The sequence below is a fragment of the Aptenodytes forsteri genome, unplaced genomic scaffold (genome assembly GCF_000699145.1).
Source record: "Aptenodytes forsteri isolate BGI_AS27 unplaced genomic scaffold, ASM69914v1 Scaffold166, whole genome shotgun sequence".
Lineage (NCBI taxonomy): Eukaryota > Metazoa > Chordata > Aves > Sphenisciformes > Spheniscidae > Aptenodytes > Aptenodytes forsteri.
Genome location: NW_008796110.1, coordinates 4071779 through 4093468, shown reverse-complemented (window position 1 = coordinate 4093468; position 21690 = coordinate 4071779). Strand labels below are relative to the sequence as shown.

The following is a 21690-nucleotide window of genomic DNA, read 5'->3' as shown; positions in this document are numbered from 1 at the left end:
AGAAAAGCCAGAGCAGGCAACACCTAGGAATCCCCCTGCTTAGAGTGAGCATAGATTTTTGATCCCCCATCCCATACTGACAAATGTCATGTAAAGCATGTTAACAAGCCTTCCATATAAATATAGCATAAAGGATGCAACAAATAAATAGTCTTTAAAAAACAAAAGCACTGGCATTTTTTTAAACATCAAATTTAAGTGCCAATAATTAATAATAAGGGTTGTATTATGTTAAGCACACGCTTAAAGTCTTAGCCTAACGGTGTTATTAATGTATTTATATTAAAATAATGACAAAATTAAAGAAATTTAAATACACATTTCTCAAATGGTATTTTTGCCATGCAGTCACAACTTCCCCACATACAGCGTACTTTAAAAAGAAGTATCCGAAAACTTCCTGTTACTCTCTTAACTTACAGCTCCAGGGTAACGAAACAGCTACTGCTTCTCACCTGAGTTTACTACCCTGACACTAAGTGTGGATCCAACCTGTACCTCCTCCAGAGCCTCTAAAACTGCATCTCAATGTTTCTAGAAATGAGAAAATTGTAGTAAAATGACATGAAGAAAGACAACATTGTTTTGCTAAATTGTTAGTTTAACTTTCTCCACTATACTTAAATCTAGGAGGGATAAGTTGCTACCTGGTCATGACATAAACAATGCTTTCACCCCTTAAATCACTTATATTTGTGATCTGTCAAGTCAAGGTGGAAAGAATGCCTGACTTTAAATAATTGTGAAGACAACAATAAAAATCAGATATGGTGGAGATATGAGTAACTAGGCACATCAATATACTATTGTATAAATTTGATGTGAAAGAGCAAATAACTTATCTTCTCTCTTTTGATGGATGCCAGGATACTTTACCTCAGCCTTCTGACAGATGGAACGGGTTCAAATTTAAGTAAATTGCACTGTCTGATTTCATTGTCAGGAGAGATCGTGCTCTGGAGTGATAAAGCAAACAGTTCTGTCATATTAAACCTCGCTAAGGCATGTCATATATATGACAGAAAAGACCTAGGGGTCCAGATAACAGTAAGTGAAAAAGGTGAGCCAGTAGGATGTCATATCTGTCAACCTGCACTAAGGCTAGGATCACTACGTACCAGGGACCTGTCACTTCACTGAGTTTGTTGTCATAAAGAACCTTGCTGACAACACCTAAAATTTTCAGAACTGTTAAATATATTTTCAGTGGATGTTTGGACAGAAGCAAATGTCCCAGAAGAAAAAGAAAGTACACAAAAAGGTGTTAGAAAAATGTACCATCTATAGCACTGAAAACCTCATCTCTTGAAAACATGCTTTTAGAAAACAACACAAACTCTGAATCATTATTTTGTTTCTTCCTGTTAGCCTTATTGCAACAAGCAGAATATAAAAATGCATTTTCACAACACAGTTCTGAGACACATATTGTTCTAGTTATCCTTTTTTGTTACTCTTGGGAATGTCTATCTACTACTGAGAAAAAATAATCCACAGAAAAAAGAATCTGACTTTGAGATGAGCTGAGGTTGAAAAAATAGATAAATAGTTTGAAAATTCCCACTCATTTTGTCTTCTAGATCTTTTTCTTTGATTGCTTTAAAGACAGAATAAAATAAAATAGCACTGTTTTGAGCTGGTTATTTTTATTTACAAATTACTGTGCCTGCCAAGAAAATCGGACTCAAGCAGTCATTTAGTTTTCAAAGGTTTAAGTCATCCATAAACTATGCAAGAACTATTTTGCAACTAAAACCAACAACAAATGTGCCTCTCCTACTATCCCAAATGTTATGGATAGTGGTTTGGACTTGATTTTTCAATTCAAACCCAGTATTCAGCTTTCTTATTGCAGCCTGAGACCTCTCTTTCAAGAATTAAGCCAAGAAAAGTGATGGACTGTCTTAAGAAGAGTTTTCATTTTAACATTATCTTCTCAAGAAGGTAAAGGGAGAGTGAACTTTCCTTTCCTCCACATTCTTTTCCTCCTTATTCTTCACAACTGCTTTTGGGATTAGAGAACTAGGTGAAACAGTGAACACTCAAAACCTGAGTAGCCTTCTCTCTCTCACTTTTACTAGTTTTCCATTTTTTGAGAACTCTGTTGATTGGATTTGGATTGGCCTGTCTGTCTGCTTGTATCACAGTCTAACTGGCACAGATGTAATGTAGTCTCTGGTCACATCTCAAATTGTTTAATTCACTCAGACTTAAATATCAAAAGAGATTTGAAATAAATAACCTCATAAACTAGAGCTAGTAAATTCAAGTGGAAAGTAGCTGTTCAACCATAAGACACTTAAATAATGACACCAAAAATATAAGCTGACCAGAATTTTTAAAGAAACTTTTACTGTGACAATCTTGCAAGATTGCTGTCCTGATGGCAGTTACTCTAGGGAAGCTGATTGATTAGGTGGTGGATTTAGGTTTTCCTCTGGGAATGGACTGTTCTTCCTCACTTGATATCATCCTTCAAGGCTTGGAGTACCCTCTAGAAATATTTTGATGTCTAGAGGTCTTAAAACCTGTAATAATTTGCAGAGGTCACTTGATGCATTGTAGGATTAAAGATTCTTGTCTTGAATAGCTATGGCACGCGAGATAAAAATGGTATTCCAGTTCCAATGGGAATTAGATATGATGGACGCTGGGTTGACTGTAGATCGTTTCCAGCCCTCAACTTTGGAAACAGCTTCTCCTAGTGGCCTCTCAGAGAGTGAATTGTTACCTTAAGCAAGACTGTTTTGTTGAGACAGCCTTGCGAAATACTAACTGAACACGACTGACTTTTCTTTTTTCCTCTGGAACGTTGTTGATACTGGTGCTTTTTGCATATTTGTATACTTTACAAATGTTTAAGTCTTTTCAATAAGCTTTCCTCATTAAAAACATAGACCATCACTTTGGCCTGTCATGAAAAAAAGAGTATGAGGAGAGGAATGCACAGATTGATATTCTAACACGCACACACACATGCATAGATGAAAACAGTAAGGCTGACCAAAAGAATCTGCCAGAGAAAGATGAGAAATTATGATGAAAACCAAAATACAAGAAAAATACTTCAGCCAAGGTCTTACTTCAAGACATTTATATAATAAACCACATTTCAAGGGCGTAGGAAAAACAAAAAACTTAAATGTCATCTTGGCTCCTAGAAACAAATTGTTTTAGAAGACTTCAGTGCTTTCTAAGAGCACTTGTTTTTAAATTCAGCAGGATGCACAATAAAGTGAAAGAACAGTGACAATTTTCAAATTAGCAAGATAAAAGTTTGAATTCTTGTTTCTTAGTAAACAGAAGATTAAATTGTTTAGAATTTTGATGTAGAGAGCTTATTATCTATTTATAGGACTTTAATATCCAAGGACTTCAATACCCAAATTTTCCTTTAAAACACAATTGTATTAATTAAGGCTTTTGCAGAGTCCATGGTTTAGGTTAGACAAGTCTAAGAAAAACAATGGTTTACATTATCAGCTTAGAAGCAGGCAGAGCAGACCTCTTTTTATTAACAGAAAATGAAGAGAACAAATTATCACGTGGCATTTAAACATAGCTTTAACCAGCAGGCACTTGAAGACTGAGCATTTTATTGTTTATATTAACTATTCTTCAAACATTCTGACAAAAAAAATGGCACAATAGAGCCTTCTGCTGTATGCATTTCTCAGGCTGATCCTACATCTGCTTACAGGTCACTTCTTTTTCACAAGTGAATGAAAAAGACCAATTCTGAAGGCCACTAAAACAGATTAAGATGATAGATCAGGTTAATTTTAATGATCTTTTGTGCAGTTATATTTTAGGTGGGATTCATTAATGCCCTTCTATTGAAAAGCTAAGCATGTACTAATATAATATCATTTTACCCAAAGTATAAGGGTATGTATAGGCATTAATCAGTTGAAAATAATGACAAAGCAATGTATAATGTTTACGGAAGGTGAGAATATGTCACAGCATTAGCTGTTCCTTCATTGCCTAAGATGGCAAGTATCACCTTAAATATGCAGAACTTTGTTCTAATATTTCTTAATAACGTGTGAATTGTGATCAATTTTCTATTGATAATTTCTCTGAGGCTTTTCAGAAGCAGGTTTGTTTTGATATATTGAAAAATGTGCCTCTGTTAATACTGTAGTGAGGACACATTTTATTATAACATTATTATAGTTATTAGCACTTTCCAACACAGGACAGTATCCTTCCTTAAACCAAAGGTGAGGTCAACATAGCTTCACTTGGTACTTGCAACAGGGTGAAGAACTTTGCTTCTAGCTTTGAACTCGGGAGAACTCTACTGATAACTTTCTTGTGGCTATTTACAACAGTAATATATAGAAAGCTCTGTCACTAATTGAACAACATTAATTAAAAAAACACCAAACATTTATTTAGAGAAGCCTCACATGGCTTGGGGATATGATGCTCATAAGCGAACCACTTAAAAAGGAGAATACAGATTAAATTAAAGAAGGTTTACCTTCCTCTGTGCTCCATATACCTTGGAGATGATCAGCTTCCAAAAATGAAGGATGAACTGGATGATGCAAGACGCTTGGCACAGGGCAGTACATAAAACTGAAAGACCTAGTGAAAAAGTTCTATTCTCAGCATTGCCCAACAAGCCTCAGAAAAGGGGAAGATTACATTCACTTGAAGAAAAGGGATATAAATATCCAAGGATCAACTAGTCTTTCCAGTTTTTGAGAGAACACTGCTTCTCATCTAGAAGCACAAACTCACATAGCATATCAATCCTAAAAGGTATATTTTCACGTGCCATTATTCTGGGGAAATGCTGACTGATAATAAATGACTTCTGAATAAAAACACACTTTCGAGTATGAGAAATCCACTGTCACCATTTTCATTATAGAGGACTGATAGAAAAATAAGACAAATTACAAAACCAAGAGACTCCTGTTAAGTCTCTAGATGCTGTATCAAACATGAGAAAGAATCTATATAAGATGCTGATAGACTGATGGAATATAACTTCTGATGTAACACACTTCCCTAAAGACCCTACACTGTAAGGGATCTCAGGCTCCTTTCTCCAGCTGTTGGACAGCCTTGGAATAGATCTAAGATTAAAGCAGAAGGCTCAATTGCCAATAAAAACCAGTGAAAGAAGACCTTTCACCTGCTATCATTACATGCGGGGTTGAGAGTGAATAAGAAGCACAGAAGAAAGAGGAAGCGTTTTCAACTGCTTAAAACAGAAAGGTTCCACAAAATCCTGCTAGCAATGTTTTTTTTGGGAAAACCATCTAGGAAGAAGTCTACATGCTATTCAAATATTTTTATAAACAAAATTATACATATAAAAACTTAACACTTCTGGGAAGAGATCAACTGGACAAAACCTTTCATGCCAGATGGTGACCATGTGCAGATAAATGGTGAAATTACTGACTTAAGGTCTGGAGTTTTAGATTAAGTCTTATTAGATATTGTTTATGAAAGACATAAAATGAAGGAGAAACCAGCAAGATACAGACACCCTTACTTTAACTCTAGAGTCAGAAGAGAAGGAAATATCTATTCAGAAGCTCCACAAAAAATTATTAGAAGAGACAGAGCAATGTAGTGATATTATTTTCTTTATTTTTACAAAGTTCCTTGTCCCAGATTTGAAAGGGATGATTTCGCTGGACATTCTTTTGTCACTTGACACAAAGTGTAAAATTGCAATAAATGGTTCTTATCACAAAACATTGAAAAATGAAAGAAATATACGAATGCATAGCACTTTCCGAAGTTTCCATAGTTTCATTTCTCTTATGTGTTCATTTACTCCATTTTAAGATATTTCCTCCAAGCATAACAGGAGCAAGAAGCCTATCAGAGAGTCTACGGTGCTAAATGATGGCAAGGATCTAAAAGGAGCTCTCAGAGAGAGCAAGGCTATTGCAGAGCTACAAAATGAATTCTTTATTTTGTTTATTATGAAGGAAATTAAGAAGATTCGTATGCTGGAACCCTTCTTTGTTCACAGCAAAAAAATCTTTATTTTCAGCACAGAATCTGTCGAAAATCAAAGCAACTGTGAAAAAGCTTATGGAACAAATTAGAAAATGAACATTAATAAGTTGCCAGGGCCAGAACTGAATTACCTATGGTTGTGTGAAAGTGCTCATCGAGAACTGCCTTCCTCCTTCATGAGGAATGTGAGATCAATTTAAAATCAGAAGTTTCCAGGGGAGGTAGGGGGAACTACAGGCCAGTAAACTTTACATGCATCCCAGAAAATTAGAAGGAGTAATAATATAAGGATATTTAAAGATAAAATTAAAGAAAATTGGCTAAATATTATCTATTGTGAAGAAGTCTGTATGGCTTTGAAGCCATAAGGCAGAGAAATCTTACCTTCTGATCTTCTTGAAGTTCTCTAAAGGGATCAAAAACAGGTAGATGAGTGTGACCTGACTGATATGATGTACCTGGATTTCCAAAAGACTTTTGTCAGTCCCTAACCAAAAGTTTTTAAGGCAATTAAGCAGCCACTGAGTAAGAGTGAAAGTCCTTACATTTACAGTGAAAAAAGAGAGTAGGAATAAATAGTGAGTACCTGCAGTGAAGGCAAGTTATCAGTAGAGTTCTGTAGGGATCTGTGCTGAGACCTGTGTTATTTTACAGTATTCATAAATGACCTGGAAAACAGCTGAGAACTGAGATGACAGTAAATGTAATTGTAATGATAGTTATGTGGCATAGTGTAGAATTCCAGAAGGACCTTATGAAATCAAGTAGCAATAAAACAGCAAATAATGATCAAGGTAGATAAATAGAAGGAAAAATCAGTTGCTATTCAGGACAGAGATCTTGGTGTTATGATGGATAATTCCATGAAACTGACCCTGTTCAGCAGCAGTCAAAGAAGTAAATCAACATTGGGAATTACCAGAAAAGGATAAGGAATTAGCAGAAAACATCCATCCAGTGTAATCAATGCATGCTTCACTCATACTTCTTGAATCTTAAATAGCAAAGAGACAGCAGAGAAGGATTTTTTTTTTTTTTTGTCTCTCCTCAGTCTCTTCCAATAGCAACAGAGAATGAAACAAGATGTGTAGGAGTCAAGTTCAAAGCAAGAGTTCTTCAAGCAAGAGGAGGCTGAGTTGTGGAACTTGCTGCCAAAGGTGTTGAGGGTGCAAAGGGCTTACACAGGTTCAGGGGTGCAATAGACAAGTACCTGCAACAGAAACTCACTCCAGGTTACCGAACAGGCATATTCTGAGCTGCAAAGAGTTGGAAACTGAAAGAGCACTAAGAGGAAATACTGCATATGCTTGCCCTTCTCTTACTCCAAGCAGGTCAATGCTGGCTTAGAAGAACCCTGACTCAATATGACTGTTCTTCTATGCAAACACACATGCGCTGAATATTTCAAAATGAAGGCAGAAAGAAACTATCTTTGGTTATAAACTGATTTTTGTAGCATTGCTTTCACCTTCACTTCTCATATATGAACTTCCAATAAATCAGCTTTCTTTCTGAATAGAAAAAGTATAACTGGGGAATATGCTTGAATTTTGAATTTTTCAATTCAATCTGTAACTCAGCAGGTGGAAAGAAGTCACTTCGCACTTCATGTGTGTGCTGGTTTTGGCTGTGATAGAGTTAATTTTCTTCATAGTAGCTAGTAAGGGGCTGTGTTTTGGATTTGTGCTGGAAACAGTGTTGATAGCGCAGGGATGTTTTAGTTACTGCTGAGCAGTGCTTACACACAGTCAAGGCCTTTTCTGCTTCTCACCCCACCCCACCAGCGAGTAGGCTGGGGGTGCACAAGAAGTTGGGAGGGGACACGGCTGGAACAGCTGACCCCAACTGACCAAAGGGATATTCCACACCATATGACGTCATGCTCAGCATATAAAGCTGGGGGAAGAAGAAGGAAGGGGGGGACATTCGGAGTGATGGCGTTTGTCTTCCCAAGTAACCGTTATGCGTGATGGAGCCCTGCTTTCCTGGAGATGGCTGAACACCTGCCTGCCGATGGGAAGTGGTGAATGAATTCCTTGTTTTGCTTTGTTTGCGTGCACGGCTTTTGCTTTACCTATTAAACTGTCTTTATCACAACCCATGGGTTTTCTCACTTTTACTCTTCTGATTCTCTCCCCTATCCCACTGGGGTGGAGTGAGTGAGCGGCTGTGTGGTGCTTAGTTGCTGGCTGGGGTTAAACCACGACAACATGATACCCACCAGCATCCATTTCAGACAAGTGGGACTGAATAGAAGTCACAGCATGAAAAGTAGACAAAAGTGAATGTGATGGGGAAGAAAACAATAGCTCCTACCTGGACTGTTTAGACTGAAATCTCAGCATTCAGGAATATCCTATAGGTCCTTGTGCTGCCCATTTCACTCTCACCAGAGATACACAACTGTATGCATAACTGCAGTGCAAAAAGTTCATCTAACTAATGACTTTGATGGGGACCATATAGTGGAACATTTCAGAAGAAAAACATTGTGAAGAGGAGACAAAGGAGATGTTACTGTAAAGTTACATAGCACCAGAAGCACAGCCAATGGAAGATGATTTTATTTACTAGAGGAAAAGGAATCAGTTGATTCAGAAACAAGGATGTGTTTTTGTTTAAACACTCAGCAAGGCTTCTCTTTTACTAAAATATTTTGCTTTTTAGCTATTTAGGAAGAGAATATCTTAAGAATGTCATCCACAAAAGCAGAAATACCTTTTCTATGTAAGCAGTTTGTTAGCCCAGTTGTAATGCTCTTCCCAGCAGGAAAGGAAAGGCATGAATGAGGCTTGAATTCCTCAGTCTAGGATTCAGCACGTTGTGCTCAACCCTGCATAAACATTTCTGTTCCCAAACCAACACCACTGGCATAAAAGACACACTAAGTACCAGTATGCTTGATAACTCTTTCAGAACTTGTTACTTATATCTTCGTCTCAGGAAAGAAAACAGTTGGAGACTGTTCTCTGGCCCTGAGACCAGGTGGCAAGGTCTGCTGCATACAGCCTACACCAGAGCTCAGTTCAGGTCTCCTCTGTTCTCCACAATGTCCCTGAAGCTCTAGGACAACAATTCACTTATATGTGTTTGTTCCAGGTGTTTTGAAATAAAACCATGGCTATTGTGTTACAGCCTGCAAGAGCATTACAGCCTGCAGCATGAAACAGAGTTCATATGTCAAGTCCTAGGGTGCAGCAAAAGAGCATAGGGAATACCCGAGGGTTCAAAATCTGCCAGAAGAGTTCTGGAGACATACGAAGGGTGGAAAGAGCCAAAGTTGATTCAGCCTTGTTCACAGTGTTTACTGGGAGCAGTATTCAGTATACGCAATCCCACAATCATGCCTGGGATCTTAGAGAGTGCCTATGACTAATGGACAGTTGGGGTCCATTGTATGAGACTGCTTCCTCACCAGTTTTATTTAGCAAATCAGATGTAGCCATTGGTGTGCTCAGCATATGTCCTGGTATGGCCCCAGTATATTTTGTAGATTTGCTCTGATTTGTGCTTGAGTTTCTCCTCACCAGATTACCAGAAATGAAGGTGACTGACACCTTTATCTGATCATTTGACTGATGTTACTAGATTGCCTGCTACTCTAAAATTCATGCCTAAAAGAAATTGATAAATTGAACTACAGATACGGCTGCATTTCTACATGCTCCTCCATCATCTGACTTCAAGATCATTTCTGATGATCTTTCTCAGGCTAGTGGAAGGTCTAAGATCCCTCTGTGAAGCAAAGATGAAATATAAATTGAATACATCAGGCCCAGAGTATAAAGCTCTTTGTCTTTGTTCTGTGGTCTTTCTAATTCTCAGCCTGACTTATAAAACTAAGATGTATAATGCCAGGGATCAGCCTAGAACTTTGGCCTGTCGTGCATTGTCTGTGAAATTCTTTTTTCCCTTTTACTATTTCTTAGCGCCGTGGCAGATGAATGACTGGATGTATTATGTGCGTATATGTGTGTCTGTCATCCTCAGTGAGTGTGTCTGCTTCTGTCCTTGACTTACTTTTCTTCTTTCTTCATGTTTCTTTTTTCTTCCTTATTACAATATCTCAGTTCTAGTCAGACCCTCTCTGTTCAACACTTCTTTTATTCCTAAAACACTCATAATGCTATTCAGAGGATATCTGTACAGAAGGAATAGACAGAATACAAACAGAGTGCTTACCACTGTGTAAATGATGTGCTCCCTGAGATATTGTCATGCACTGCACGCGCTGTTGTCCTTCACTTAAATTATGAAATAAAAAGAAATGTATCTACCTTTCTTTTGAATTCTTGAAATAAGTTTGAGCAATTATCACTGTATATTTGTCTTGTTAGGTTGAAACCGGTAATAAAAAGGCTAGAAACAACAAAGACTTAGACTCAATAGGAAATACGAATGTGTCAGGTTCTTCAGGAACTGACAAAAGAAGCATGCTTTTACAGAGAATAGGTTACCAAGTAAAAGCCAGAAAATCTCCTAACTTACCAGTATGAACGTTAAGATTCTTGAGAGTATTTCAGGCACATACAAAAACATTTTAATTTTGGATATTATTATCAAGGATTACATAATGTTAATCTCCCACTACTAAATCACTCAGGTCACAAATGCTCAGCTCCTGTTCTGACAGATGAGGCTTTGTTTGAGCCAATGAAGGAAACAATATCCTTTTTAAGGATTGTCCCTTCTTCAGTGGCTCGAGGACAAGTAAAACGGCCTCTGTGACTGACTCGTTGCAGGGCAACATAAGCATACATGTTGGGAAGAAAACCTCTCTCTCTCCTGATCCCTACCAGGATTCAGTTTTGGGGATTTACAGACAGCATCACAGTAATCACCTTTTGGGACTGTGAGTAGGTTTTCCCCTAGCGGCAGAACTGGATCAGTTGAGAGGGGGAGATCTATTGGGTTTTCCCTTGTTATTTTTTAACTTTTTAACCATATTTCCTACAGCAGTCTACAAATCTAGTGTGCACAGTAGGGTATAAATGCATGTTGTCCTGTAATTTGATAGATTGCCTGCCCCACTCCCCACGCCAGTACAAGGAAGACATGGATAAACCGGAGCAAGTTCAGTGGACAGGGACCATGACAGTCAGAGGCCAGAGCACTTGCTCTGAGGAGAGGCTGAGGGAGCTGGGCTTGTTCAGCCTGGAGAGCAGGTGGTGTCTAGGGGGACTGAATGGCAGCCCCCCAGCTGCTACTGGGAGGTTGACAAGAGGCAACGGATGTAACTTCACTGAAATAAGACAGGTTCAAACTGGGTAAAGACTTGACTGGATAAAGCCCTGAGCAACCTGGTCTGACCTCACAACTGACCCTGCTTTGAGCAGGACATTGGTCTAGAGACCTCCTGAGGTCCCTGCTAACCTGAGCTATCTAATGATCCTATCTCCAATACCTGCTGTTCAACAACAGAGCTAGTTCCCTCACAATTTGGAATAAGACATAGATGAAGCAAAAGCTTTTAAAGAACCTGCTTAGCACAGCAAAGCAACAACTTAATTTTTTCCAAGTCTTTCACTTGCAAGTGGAAGGAAGACATCATCCCAAGAGCATCACTGTGACCAACAGCTCCTGAAGCAGCCCACCCCTTTAGTGGAAAGAATTCCAGAAGTGCCCTAGCTCTTCCTGGTTGGGGGTCACACCACACTCCCAATATATGTTATTTCTCCCTGTGGTAGCACAGCCAGAAGAACTCAGTATAGTATGATTAGTTGCCAAGCTACAGACTGTAAAAAAAGAGTCAAAGCTTCTCTTAAACTGCAGAATTGTTCAAAATGTTCACTGGAAGCACCATTCACTAACACAACACAAACACAAAATGCAGAAGACTACCTTTTTAACAGGGTGATATCCTTTAGCCTTGAATCAGCCTGGCTATACAATGCCCAAGAAAACACAGTGCATTAAGAAAGTACAAACTGAAAGGGATTTTGGTGGGGTTTTTTATAGTAATCTGTATAGAACCTCCAATACCCCTGAAGAAACTTTCATGAACTGATTTCTGTTGTGTGCAACTTCCCTACCTGGTGAATGCAAGAGCCTATAAATAGTTTTGCTTCATCCTAAGGCTATGAATTTAAAAATATACCATTAAATTACCTGTTACCATGAACATGAGAAGCACAAAATGCAAAACTGTAGTGGAGCAAGGTTGGATCAATTACAGAACCATTTTCTGAATGTTCAATCAATTCACTGAGATAGCAAAGATGGCGGTGACAGCCTCTCACTCCGTAGCGAGCACAGTATTCGTCTAATACAAAGACTTGACCTGGGCTAAACCAACCCTGAAAGAGAAAGGCAAAAAAACCCAAAACATTTTGAGATTTCTTTTCCCACTCACAGCTTTTAAATTAAACAAAGAATAGAGGCATATATTTTTATGTGCATTACATAAACTTTTTATACTAGAATGATTTATATCTGACTAATGCTGATGGCACTGGAAGCTAGATCCAACAATAGCCCTCTTGCTGAAAGGAGTAAATGTCAGGAAACTATTTGCAGTTCTGAGTTATCGCTACTATGAAATATATGGTTTACAAAAACATGCTAATACATCCAAAGTCTGGTACGGATTCAATTACATCAAAACCTAATATAAAATAAACTGACACTTCAAAATAATTAATTTTGTTAAAGTAATTAATTGTAAGCTATGAGAGAACATTTGGGTAATAGTGAGGGACATTAACATGGACAGTTAAAACACAGTTTCTGGATGGTCAGTTCCCCGTGGCTGGAACTTTAATGTGAAAGAACCACAATTTGAACATTTACCCTGTTTCTTATGTAACATGCGTGCACTTTTAACAACTTTTTAACAACTTATACTAGTAAAGATACACAAAGCTAGGTAGTTTGTTAAAAGCCACCTGAATAAGACGAGTATGATTGACCTTAAATAATAATTAGATATTCTGGGGTATACTGAGGGCTTACTCGGGCAGAGTCTTGATGAGACCAGAACGGCGTAATCCCGACACAGACACGAACAAAGTAGAGACTCCTTCCCACCACAAAAACAGTTCTTGAGTGAGTCCAGAGTGTAAAAAAAAAAAAATTGATTCTTGATGTAGAAATGTAAAACAGAAGAGCCTTGATTGCTTTGCCTCCCAATGTGAAAAAAGATAGCACAGTGAGCTTCCAAAAAGCAGCAGGGAGAAAAACATAAACCTTGGAAATCCACAGCTACTGCATAGCTGTTCTAAATAAGCATTTTTCTTTGTTCTTTTCTTAATTGTGGTGATATTTCCCACTCACCATCCCTGCCAAATGGTTAAGAGAGATTGGGGAATGCCTGAACTCAAACATACAAATAACTTGGATAAGCAAAAAGATTTTGCAAGTCATCATGAATTTATAACATCAGTTTAGCAGCTGAAGACCAGTATTTCCCTACTGCTTGTGAATACTTCTGCAAGCTCAGATGTTTAATATTTATACAAAATATCAGCCAAAATACTATTAAACAATACTTAAAAATATGTTCACATCAGGTTTAAATCACCTGTGTTTTAACTTTACCAAAAGACTTGCATGAGACAGGAATTTAAATTTTATATTCTCCCTCAACTCTTGAATTTAACATACTATTTGCAAACAAGAACACCTCAAAGTTATTTCACAAATTTATATGCTTCTGATTCACTTCTTTGAAGTCAGTGTTTCCACTGCCTTTAAAGAGCTTCAGCTGTTTCTAGAGAACACTTTATTACAGCACCCAGAACAGTACTCAGTGTTTTAAACTAATATCCAGTCATGTTGCAATGGCTCATGTAGTTTACACAGTGTTTGCTAGAAAATATGGTATTCCATTGAAAGAAAGAAAAGGGATTTTAACTGAATTTCTGCAATAATATGTATCCTATCCCTAGATATAATAAACAGTGGTTATTGTGATTGATATTCTGCCAATACGTCATCATTGTCACAGATCTCTCTCTACATTTTTATGGAAAACATGACAAAATGCTGCATGTCAATGCCTAGCAATACAAAAGGAAATAATTACTAAAATTTATGTACGTTCTCATAGGAGAAAATTGTGACAAGAATACACATTTTTAAAGAACTCATTACTTTAACTTCAGCCTCTGCAAGAGATCTGTTTTAGTGTGGTCATTTTCATATAAATATGTGCCTTCCTTGCCCTTGTTCAACCCCATACCATGCATAAGTCTCACAAACACATAACAACTATATGCCATAGAGTATTAGGTAACTGCATATTTTTTTATTGTGTAATTGACACCACCAGCACCCCCCCCCCCAAAAAAAACCAAGCTCCCCAATACCAAGAAGAATGTAAAATTAAAGAAGTTTAGGTCACATATTAATTTAATACAGAACTGTGCTTAATATTAATTCTTCACATTTTTGTTTTTATTTTTTACAAGTTGTATGTGTGGTTACTCTATATTTATTGAAATAAAGGGATGCATTGTTTCTAAACATGATAGGAACTGAGCTGTTCAGGGAAAAGAAAAATCACACTTACATGCTCATGTATTCTATTGCTACCTTGACATTCTCAATTTTTTTAATTAAAGAATATAGTTAAATATGCAATTTAACAAAAAATGATCACCCATTCTACTTATTAAAAGCTGAATTTTAAAAAGAACAATAAGAAATGCATCTGCTTTATGGTTGCTATAGCACTGTGTATTTCACCTAACCTCTTCTAAAAGTTCCTGATTTCAAGGTTATATTAAGTGTCTTACTATATTATTATTATAAAAAAAGATTTTGACCCCAATGCACTGTTAGAAAGCTAACCATTTTCTCTTTGAGTGCCAATTACTTTGTACAGATGTACCTTCGGGCCTCTTCTTTGATTCAATGTGCAACCCACAGACAGAAAATAAGTCCTTTAACTTTTTCTATACATACTTATCTGGTAGTATTTTAAAAAGGAAGCAACTGTCATCAAATTTTTTTTTTTCTTTTTTACACTTGCAAACAAACCTAAAAACCCCCATCATCATCTTTGTATTACATGACTAGTCAGATCAATGAAAAAAAGAAGTAAAAAAAAGTTATCCTTTTTTGTTGTTTTTGGGATAGTAAAGTGAAAAAAAATTATGTGCTGAGGCATTTTAGGTCCTCAGTGAGAGATAACTATTTCAGACATGATATCAGGTGAAAAATAAAGCCTCAGGAAGTTATGAGGTCTGACCCACACAAACCTGATTAACGAGTGTTTATAATCTGACGGACTTCCACAAGATTGTTGCTGGTTTTCCCCACTGAAAACAAAACCAGAAGCAGCCCCATCCTCAACTCCTAGGCCCACAAAGCATAGAATAGAAAGTGTTATGTAGGAAAGGGAAACTGCAGCCACAAATATGGAAGCATGTTTTGCCAATATCTTATCTTTTATAGCTGTCTTTGAACATGAAAAACATTCTTTTTGATACAGAGATCACACTTTACTTAGTTCTGTTTAATGATTATACTCACATTTGTTTTTTGCAATTCAGGTAATACATATATGCCCATAGGTCTCTATTGCCTGTGGTTCTGCTTCCCTTCTTTTGATGTTTTTGCTTCTTCACACCACGGTGGAATGAAGAATTACAAGATAGGTGAAAATGTCTGACATGAGGCGACTGCATTTGTACCTTAAAATGCCTGTACAGGTGTCAGTAAATGCTACCACAGGAGCTCTTGCCATTATCAAAACCTTCTGTTTTTATTCAAACCCCCATAGAGGACATGATAAATTTCAGCTGATAAAAATCAGAGACCGTTTGGGTCTCTGCTTTCTATTGAGTGGCACAGCAGCAGCTTGCAAGTGTATAATTTTCAAATTTGAAACCAATCGATTGGACCCTTTATTCCAACTACAACTGCAGCTATTGAATGAACTAGGAAGAAAGGACTACTTTGTAACAACTATTTCTCACTTCTGTATACCTATCTTCCAGCCAGTACTCACCAAACAAGAATAGGAGTCATTCAATCTGTGATCCAAGGTCTGCCTCTGAAGCAGTCTAAAGAGGGAAGCATGGTCAAATTTGCAGGGATTAGCGGAAATAAACTCATCCATGCCATGTTTCTGACCACGGTCTGTATCTGTTCATACAAAGGAAAAATATGCAGAACAATACACGTGAGTGTGTGTGCAGATTTACAAACGCAAGGGTACACATGGTGTGTAAGTCTCAACATATAAATTTTCTTGAAAATATTTTAAAGAAACAAGTTACATAAGTAGAAGCTTGCAGGTGACATTATAGAATATTGTTTTTTAATCTGAAAATAATATTATGGAATTATTTTTCTATCATACCAATCTATGGAGTGTAACAGTGAAAAAACCCCAGTTTCTACCCACTGACAGATTAAAGAAAACAATTTAGAAACTCTACCTGAAAATGCAACATAGCACATTAAAATAATTCTTAAAGCATGGTTTTCTAGTGGAGCTCTTCAAATGTTACAATTTACAAAACAATGTTATGAGTACAAAAAAAATGTGTTCTATAATTTCCTGGTTTTGTGTGGCACTCTTTCTAATTTTAGGAAAATAAGCAAATAAATACCCTTCCCTCCACTGCAAAAAGAAAATGTTTATGAATTCATTTCTTCAGATAAGAAAGAGCATCTTTACTGCAGATCAAAGTACCACTCATAGAAATATTCATCATGGCTTGAAGCCTACTTCTCAAATGGCAAACTGGAGCAGAAATGAACACACTGGCTTGAGCTAGGTCATTTCCAGCCTTCTTTTTGTACTCAGCTTTTAATGAGACGAACCTTAATGTAGTAATGGCAAAGAGCTCCTTCAACCTTCCAGCAAAGAGTAGTGAAAAAGGGAGCAGCATTTTTGTGTAAATACATCGAGAAAACATACTATCCCAAATGGCACTTCAATCAAAGGCCCAAATTTATTGTTCTTCACAGACTGCATCTTTCAACGCCTTTAAACCCCGCGGGTTTATCAAAAGAGAAGCTCTAGTGATTGCTTTCATTAATGCTATGTTTTGTCAAAGTCCTCAATGTGAATTATCTATCAAGTATGGACAGAAAAAGCCTTACAGTGCCCAAAAGGACTAGTTATGTATTAGCACATTAGCTGTCTTGGATTCTATAGACTGTACTGGGGTGAACAGTCCTATCAACTTAAAAATTGACTTCCCCTTTCAATAGGGTCTCAGCTCTTTGTTCCTTTAAATTCAAACCTAGGTCTTTTTATATTCATTACTAGAAAAGTATAGATCTAAGTGTATCCTAAATGCAATTTTGAAAACCTGCATAGTACAAACCTAAAATTTCTAAAGAAAAGGAGACAAAAGTTTATTGATTAAACCCAATTATAGAGTCAGGTTCATAATAAAACTCAATATTGATCTGTGGGCATGATGCTAACATAATCAGTCACATTTAGAAATTTAGCCCCAGATCATATTGATCCATGTCAAGTCCAACTTTCAGCTGTATTTGTGGATGGGAGAATTATTTAATTCAAGCTGAAGGATCTGCAGCATCACATCCTGGAAAGATGCAGAAACTAATTCATATCACTTGGCTTTGCATTGTCAAAGCAAGAGTCACATCCATGTGACAGATTTCACCAAGGTGGATGTAGCAAATAAACAGTATGACAATACATCGATGGTGTAAGGTATGAGACCATCATCCCAAAGAAACAGCAGCATATATTTTTAACGGTTTAAAGATCAGTAGCGTATGTGATTACATAGATTAACAATATTTCCATGAGCATTAGACTAGCCTATCATTAATGACAAACTTAGCTCATATTTTTGACATAGGTACATGAAATGCTCTCTCTTAAATGTTTTTAAACACACGAATTCAAAGATAAATAACTGATATCAACACAACTACATAACTGAAAGTACTAAACTACAATGTGAAGTTATCTATAGTTTCCAAAATGATCCACACACAGATAAAAGTTTTCCACACCCAGTCTGTTTAATGTGTAAGTGACTGGTTTCGACATTTCTTGTAAGTTTTCCTTCTTATATGGGTATCTATCTGATTTATTGAGTCATTATTTAAAGTAAGAGAGATTACAGAAAAGAAATAGGATTAATATTTCTTTCTGCCATCGGTCTCAGGTACAAATTATACACAGCTGAATCTTTCTTAATTTAACTGGCTTGATTTTTTTCTCTGGTTAACTACACAAATATAAAATATTATCCTTTTTTAAAAGAAAATCTGTGTAAGTACTGACAAGTAATTAAGTATTTTGAAATCAGGAGACTGGATGTTGCGAAGGAAACAGATCCAACATTCTGATAGAGTCATCTAGATGACCACAGTGTGTAAGGTGACCTATTGAATACAATGTGGCTTGTGAAAGCAGAACCTGCTATTATATAATTTGGGCAAAATAAGCAAAAATATTATTTAAAAATATACATACCTCCTCGATCTAATTCTACAGAAAGATCCATGCCTTATTACCATCTTTTTAAGTGAATCAAACAGTACAAATAACATTGTCAAATAGTAACAGAAGATCTGCTACCAAATACACTCTAATAACAGAAAAACAGTTAAAAACTTACCTTTGCCAGCTGTAGGCAAGCAGGAAATAACAGAAAAATAGATCTAGTGCAATACATTACATTTTACTTTACTGTTATGATATACATACAAGATAACTGGTAAAACTTTTTGAAACAAAATGGATTTAAAAAAATATAAGAATTTGATCAAAGATTATGACAAATTCATAAATGTTATATGACTGTGATTTAAAAATTATTCAACACCCTATTTTTAAAAATTGCTAGAATGATTGTATTTTTCAAATTCCTACACAAATCAGCTTTAGATGTCTTGCTCAAGCTACATACAAACGCAAAAGACATAAAGAGTGCTATATTGCGATATACAGTTAGGAAAAAACAATTCCATTTTATTCTCTACACTTTCTCAATCTTGGGAAATATTGGGAAGATATTTGGGGAGATCTTTGAAGCAGTACTATTTCTCCTGATTTTTCACAATTAATTTTCTTCCCTTCTTAATGGAATTTGTTGTCCTGCTTTCAAGTTGCCTCTAACTCAAACTCATTGTTTTGGCTGCTATTTCCATGTTACACTGTCTGTTTCAGATTGTGTATTTATTTCATCTTTTGGAAACTGTTAGCCAGAAAACTATCCATTTTTTTGGATCAATGTAGGACAAATAAATATATTTTAAAACCATGGTAAAAACTTACAAAAGCTATTGCAGGAATTTTAGCAAATTCTTTGGGTGTTCTTTTAGACAAGGACATTCAATTTGGCAGAAGAGCATCCTGAATATGCCTTTTGCCATCTTTGCAAGAAACTTCCAATTTTAGCCCAGCTGCAAAGGCTATAAAAATCATCACATCCTCAGTGACTCAGTAGAGTGAATTAAGACTACCAAGAATTCCATGTTTATGGCACATGCTCGAGTGGTTCCTAGTGATAGCCAAATCTCTGCCCCGTTCCAGCCCAGAAGCAAATACATGTTTTCTGTAGCATTTACTCTGTGCTAGGGTGAACTACAGGAACTGGCCTTGTAAAGTGGTGACCTCCTCCCTTTTGTGGCTCTCGGTGACATCTCTGCTTGAGTTTAAGCATCATGGAAGCAATTTGAACTAACTCAGGCAGGAAGGAAAGAAGAGCAGGTAGAGACAAGAAATCTAGTATTGTAGGGATTAAAAAGATTTAGAGACTGGGAGTAGTAGGGTAAGAACTATGACTCTGATACAGAAGAGGCTGGAACTGGTTGGATGAAGGTGCACGTGCTCTTTGCAAAAGACAGTGGCAAGACATGCATTACATTCCTTCAAGTGCCACTCCATACAGATAGTGACAGCTTACATCGGGAACATTTCGACTCCTGATCATTGACCAGGACTCCAAAGTGCTACATGCTTAGAAACACAGGCCAAAGAGACAATCTATGCCCCCAGAACCTTATCATTTAAATATCAGACAATGAAATAACAGATGGAGAGAAAGCGGCAGAATGTGAGAAAGCAGCTGGCCCATATGGCCCAACCATCAGGCTGGGGATAGCACACTGATGGACTGCCAGTATTTTGCCGAAGGACAGATTTGAAGAGGATACCAGTTAGTTTTTGCATGTTTCTGAGTAGCGTGGGAGAGAGCATAAAGGTGACTTACTGACTGCCTAAGGCGGTGGAGGCCAGTGTTAACCTTTTCTTTCTAAAGGGAGATGGCGGTAGTTGGAGGCAAGCGGGAATGGGACATGAAGGGGAATGGGGGAACATGCAGGGAGGGTGGAGTTACTCCACTCCTCCAGGTGGCAAAGTGTATGATGGATATAAAGCTACCAAACCTGCTGAGAAAACTATGTCAAATGAAAAAAATATCTTTTCTTTCTGTTTGTTTCTAAAAGATTTAATTAATTGAACATACAGATACAAACATCTCAGAACTATTTTAAAAGAACTGCTTTACAAGAACATTACCAATTATTCCAAAACTGAGCAATGCCACCATAAGGTTAAGCAGTGGTATTTCTTGAGTGTATGTATTATGACACCAGTACTTTAATATTAATCATATTTTGGTTTTCCCACAGAGTCTCTGATGTAGCCAATTCAAAGATGTAGCCAGTTCAAAGATTGAGAGTGATACAAATAACATTTACAAGAAATATGAAATTCGTAATCTATTCCCATACCATTAAACTATGATAGGGAGAGAAATTTTATAGTGCTTATCATCGGTATATCCAAATAGACTGAAAATGTTAATGTTATATTTTCATGACTAATCCCAAAGCATTTCTTCATTTGGCAAGTTGCCTGCACTTTCTTCTTGATTACACAACATTGACTGCTCCACTCGGATTATTTAAATGTCCACACAAGCTTCCTCCGTGATGCTCTCTTGGTCAGATGGATGTTTCATTTGGAAATGTCTTCAACTTTGCTGTCATCGGATTGATGTCTTGTAATACCAATGTATGGTTTATATATTTGACTCCCTTTGCTACTCCCTTCCTACTTAATAAATAGGATTTGATGTTTTGTACATGGGCTCTAAACAGCATTTTTATGACAACTGTTATAACTGGTCTCTGCAAAATCTCAAATTATTTTCCTTTTGTGAGCTGTTTTGATAAGTGACATCATTCCAAAAGAGAGATGAGGAAAACTCTACATCTCAGATCAAATGATTCCTAACCTCACTTGGTTTACCAGTATCTGTCTCTCTCCTTTCCTATCTGCAGATATTTTCAAAAAGAGACTATCTCTGAACTCATGGTGGTGTAGGACCAGAATGATGTTTGGCTTTGTGTTGCTTCATTAAGACATGACAATCCCCTCATGTGCTGCTGTTACTCCTTTGTTATGACCGAGTTATTAACAGCGGTCATCACTTCAGCAGCCTTTCTAACTGTATGAATAGATCTCCTAATACATTGCTCATTAAGAAAGGGATCGCCTCCTGCACCTTTATGTGACTCAGATGAATCTATTTTTAATTGGCGCTTTCCCTGAAACATTCATGTCCTTGGGAAACTTCTGGCTTTTCTACAATCATGCATCCTTAAAAACTCTGTTCTTTGCATTGCAGCATGCTCATTCAGAGTAGTGGAACTGAAGAGCAGTCTCTTTTTCTTGATCATTGCCGACATTAGCCTGTCTTCACTTTTGTTTTGGAGCCACCTAACACTACAAAAACGCAGTACCAA

The 21690-nt window shown here is 36.9% G+C and overlaps 1 protein-coding gene across 1 annotated transcript in view; it reads right to left on the bottom strand.

Moving 5' to 3' along the window:
• CADPS2 (calcium dependent secretion activator 2) overlaps positions 1–21690 on the bottom strand; it is a 347118-nt gene that overhangs the window by 92108 nt on the left and 233320 nt on the right. The window contains exons 13-14 of the mRNA XM_019474039.1: positions 15947–16083; positions 12103–12290 (exon numbers count right to left, since the gene is read on the bottom strand). Of these exons, the coding sequence (XP_019329584.1) occupies positions 12103–12290; positions 15947–16083 (325 nt within the window). The remainder of the gene's footprint in view (positions 1–12102; positions 12291–15946; positions 16084–21690) is intronic.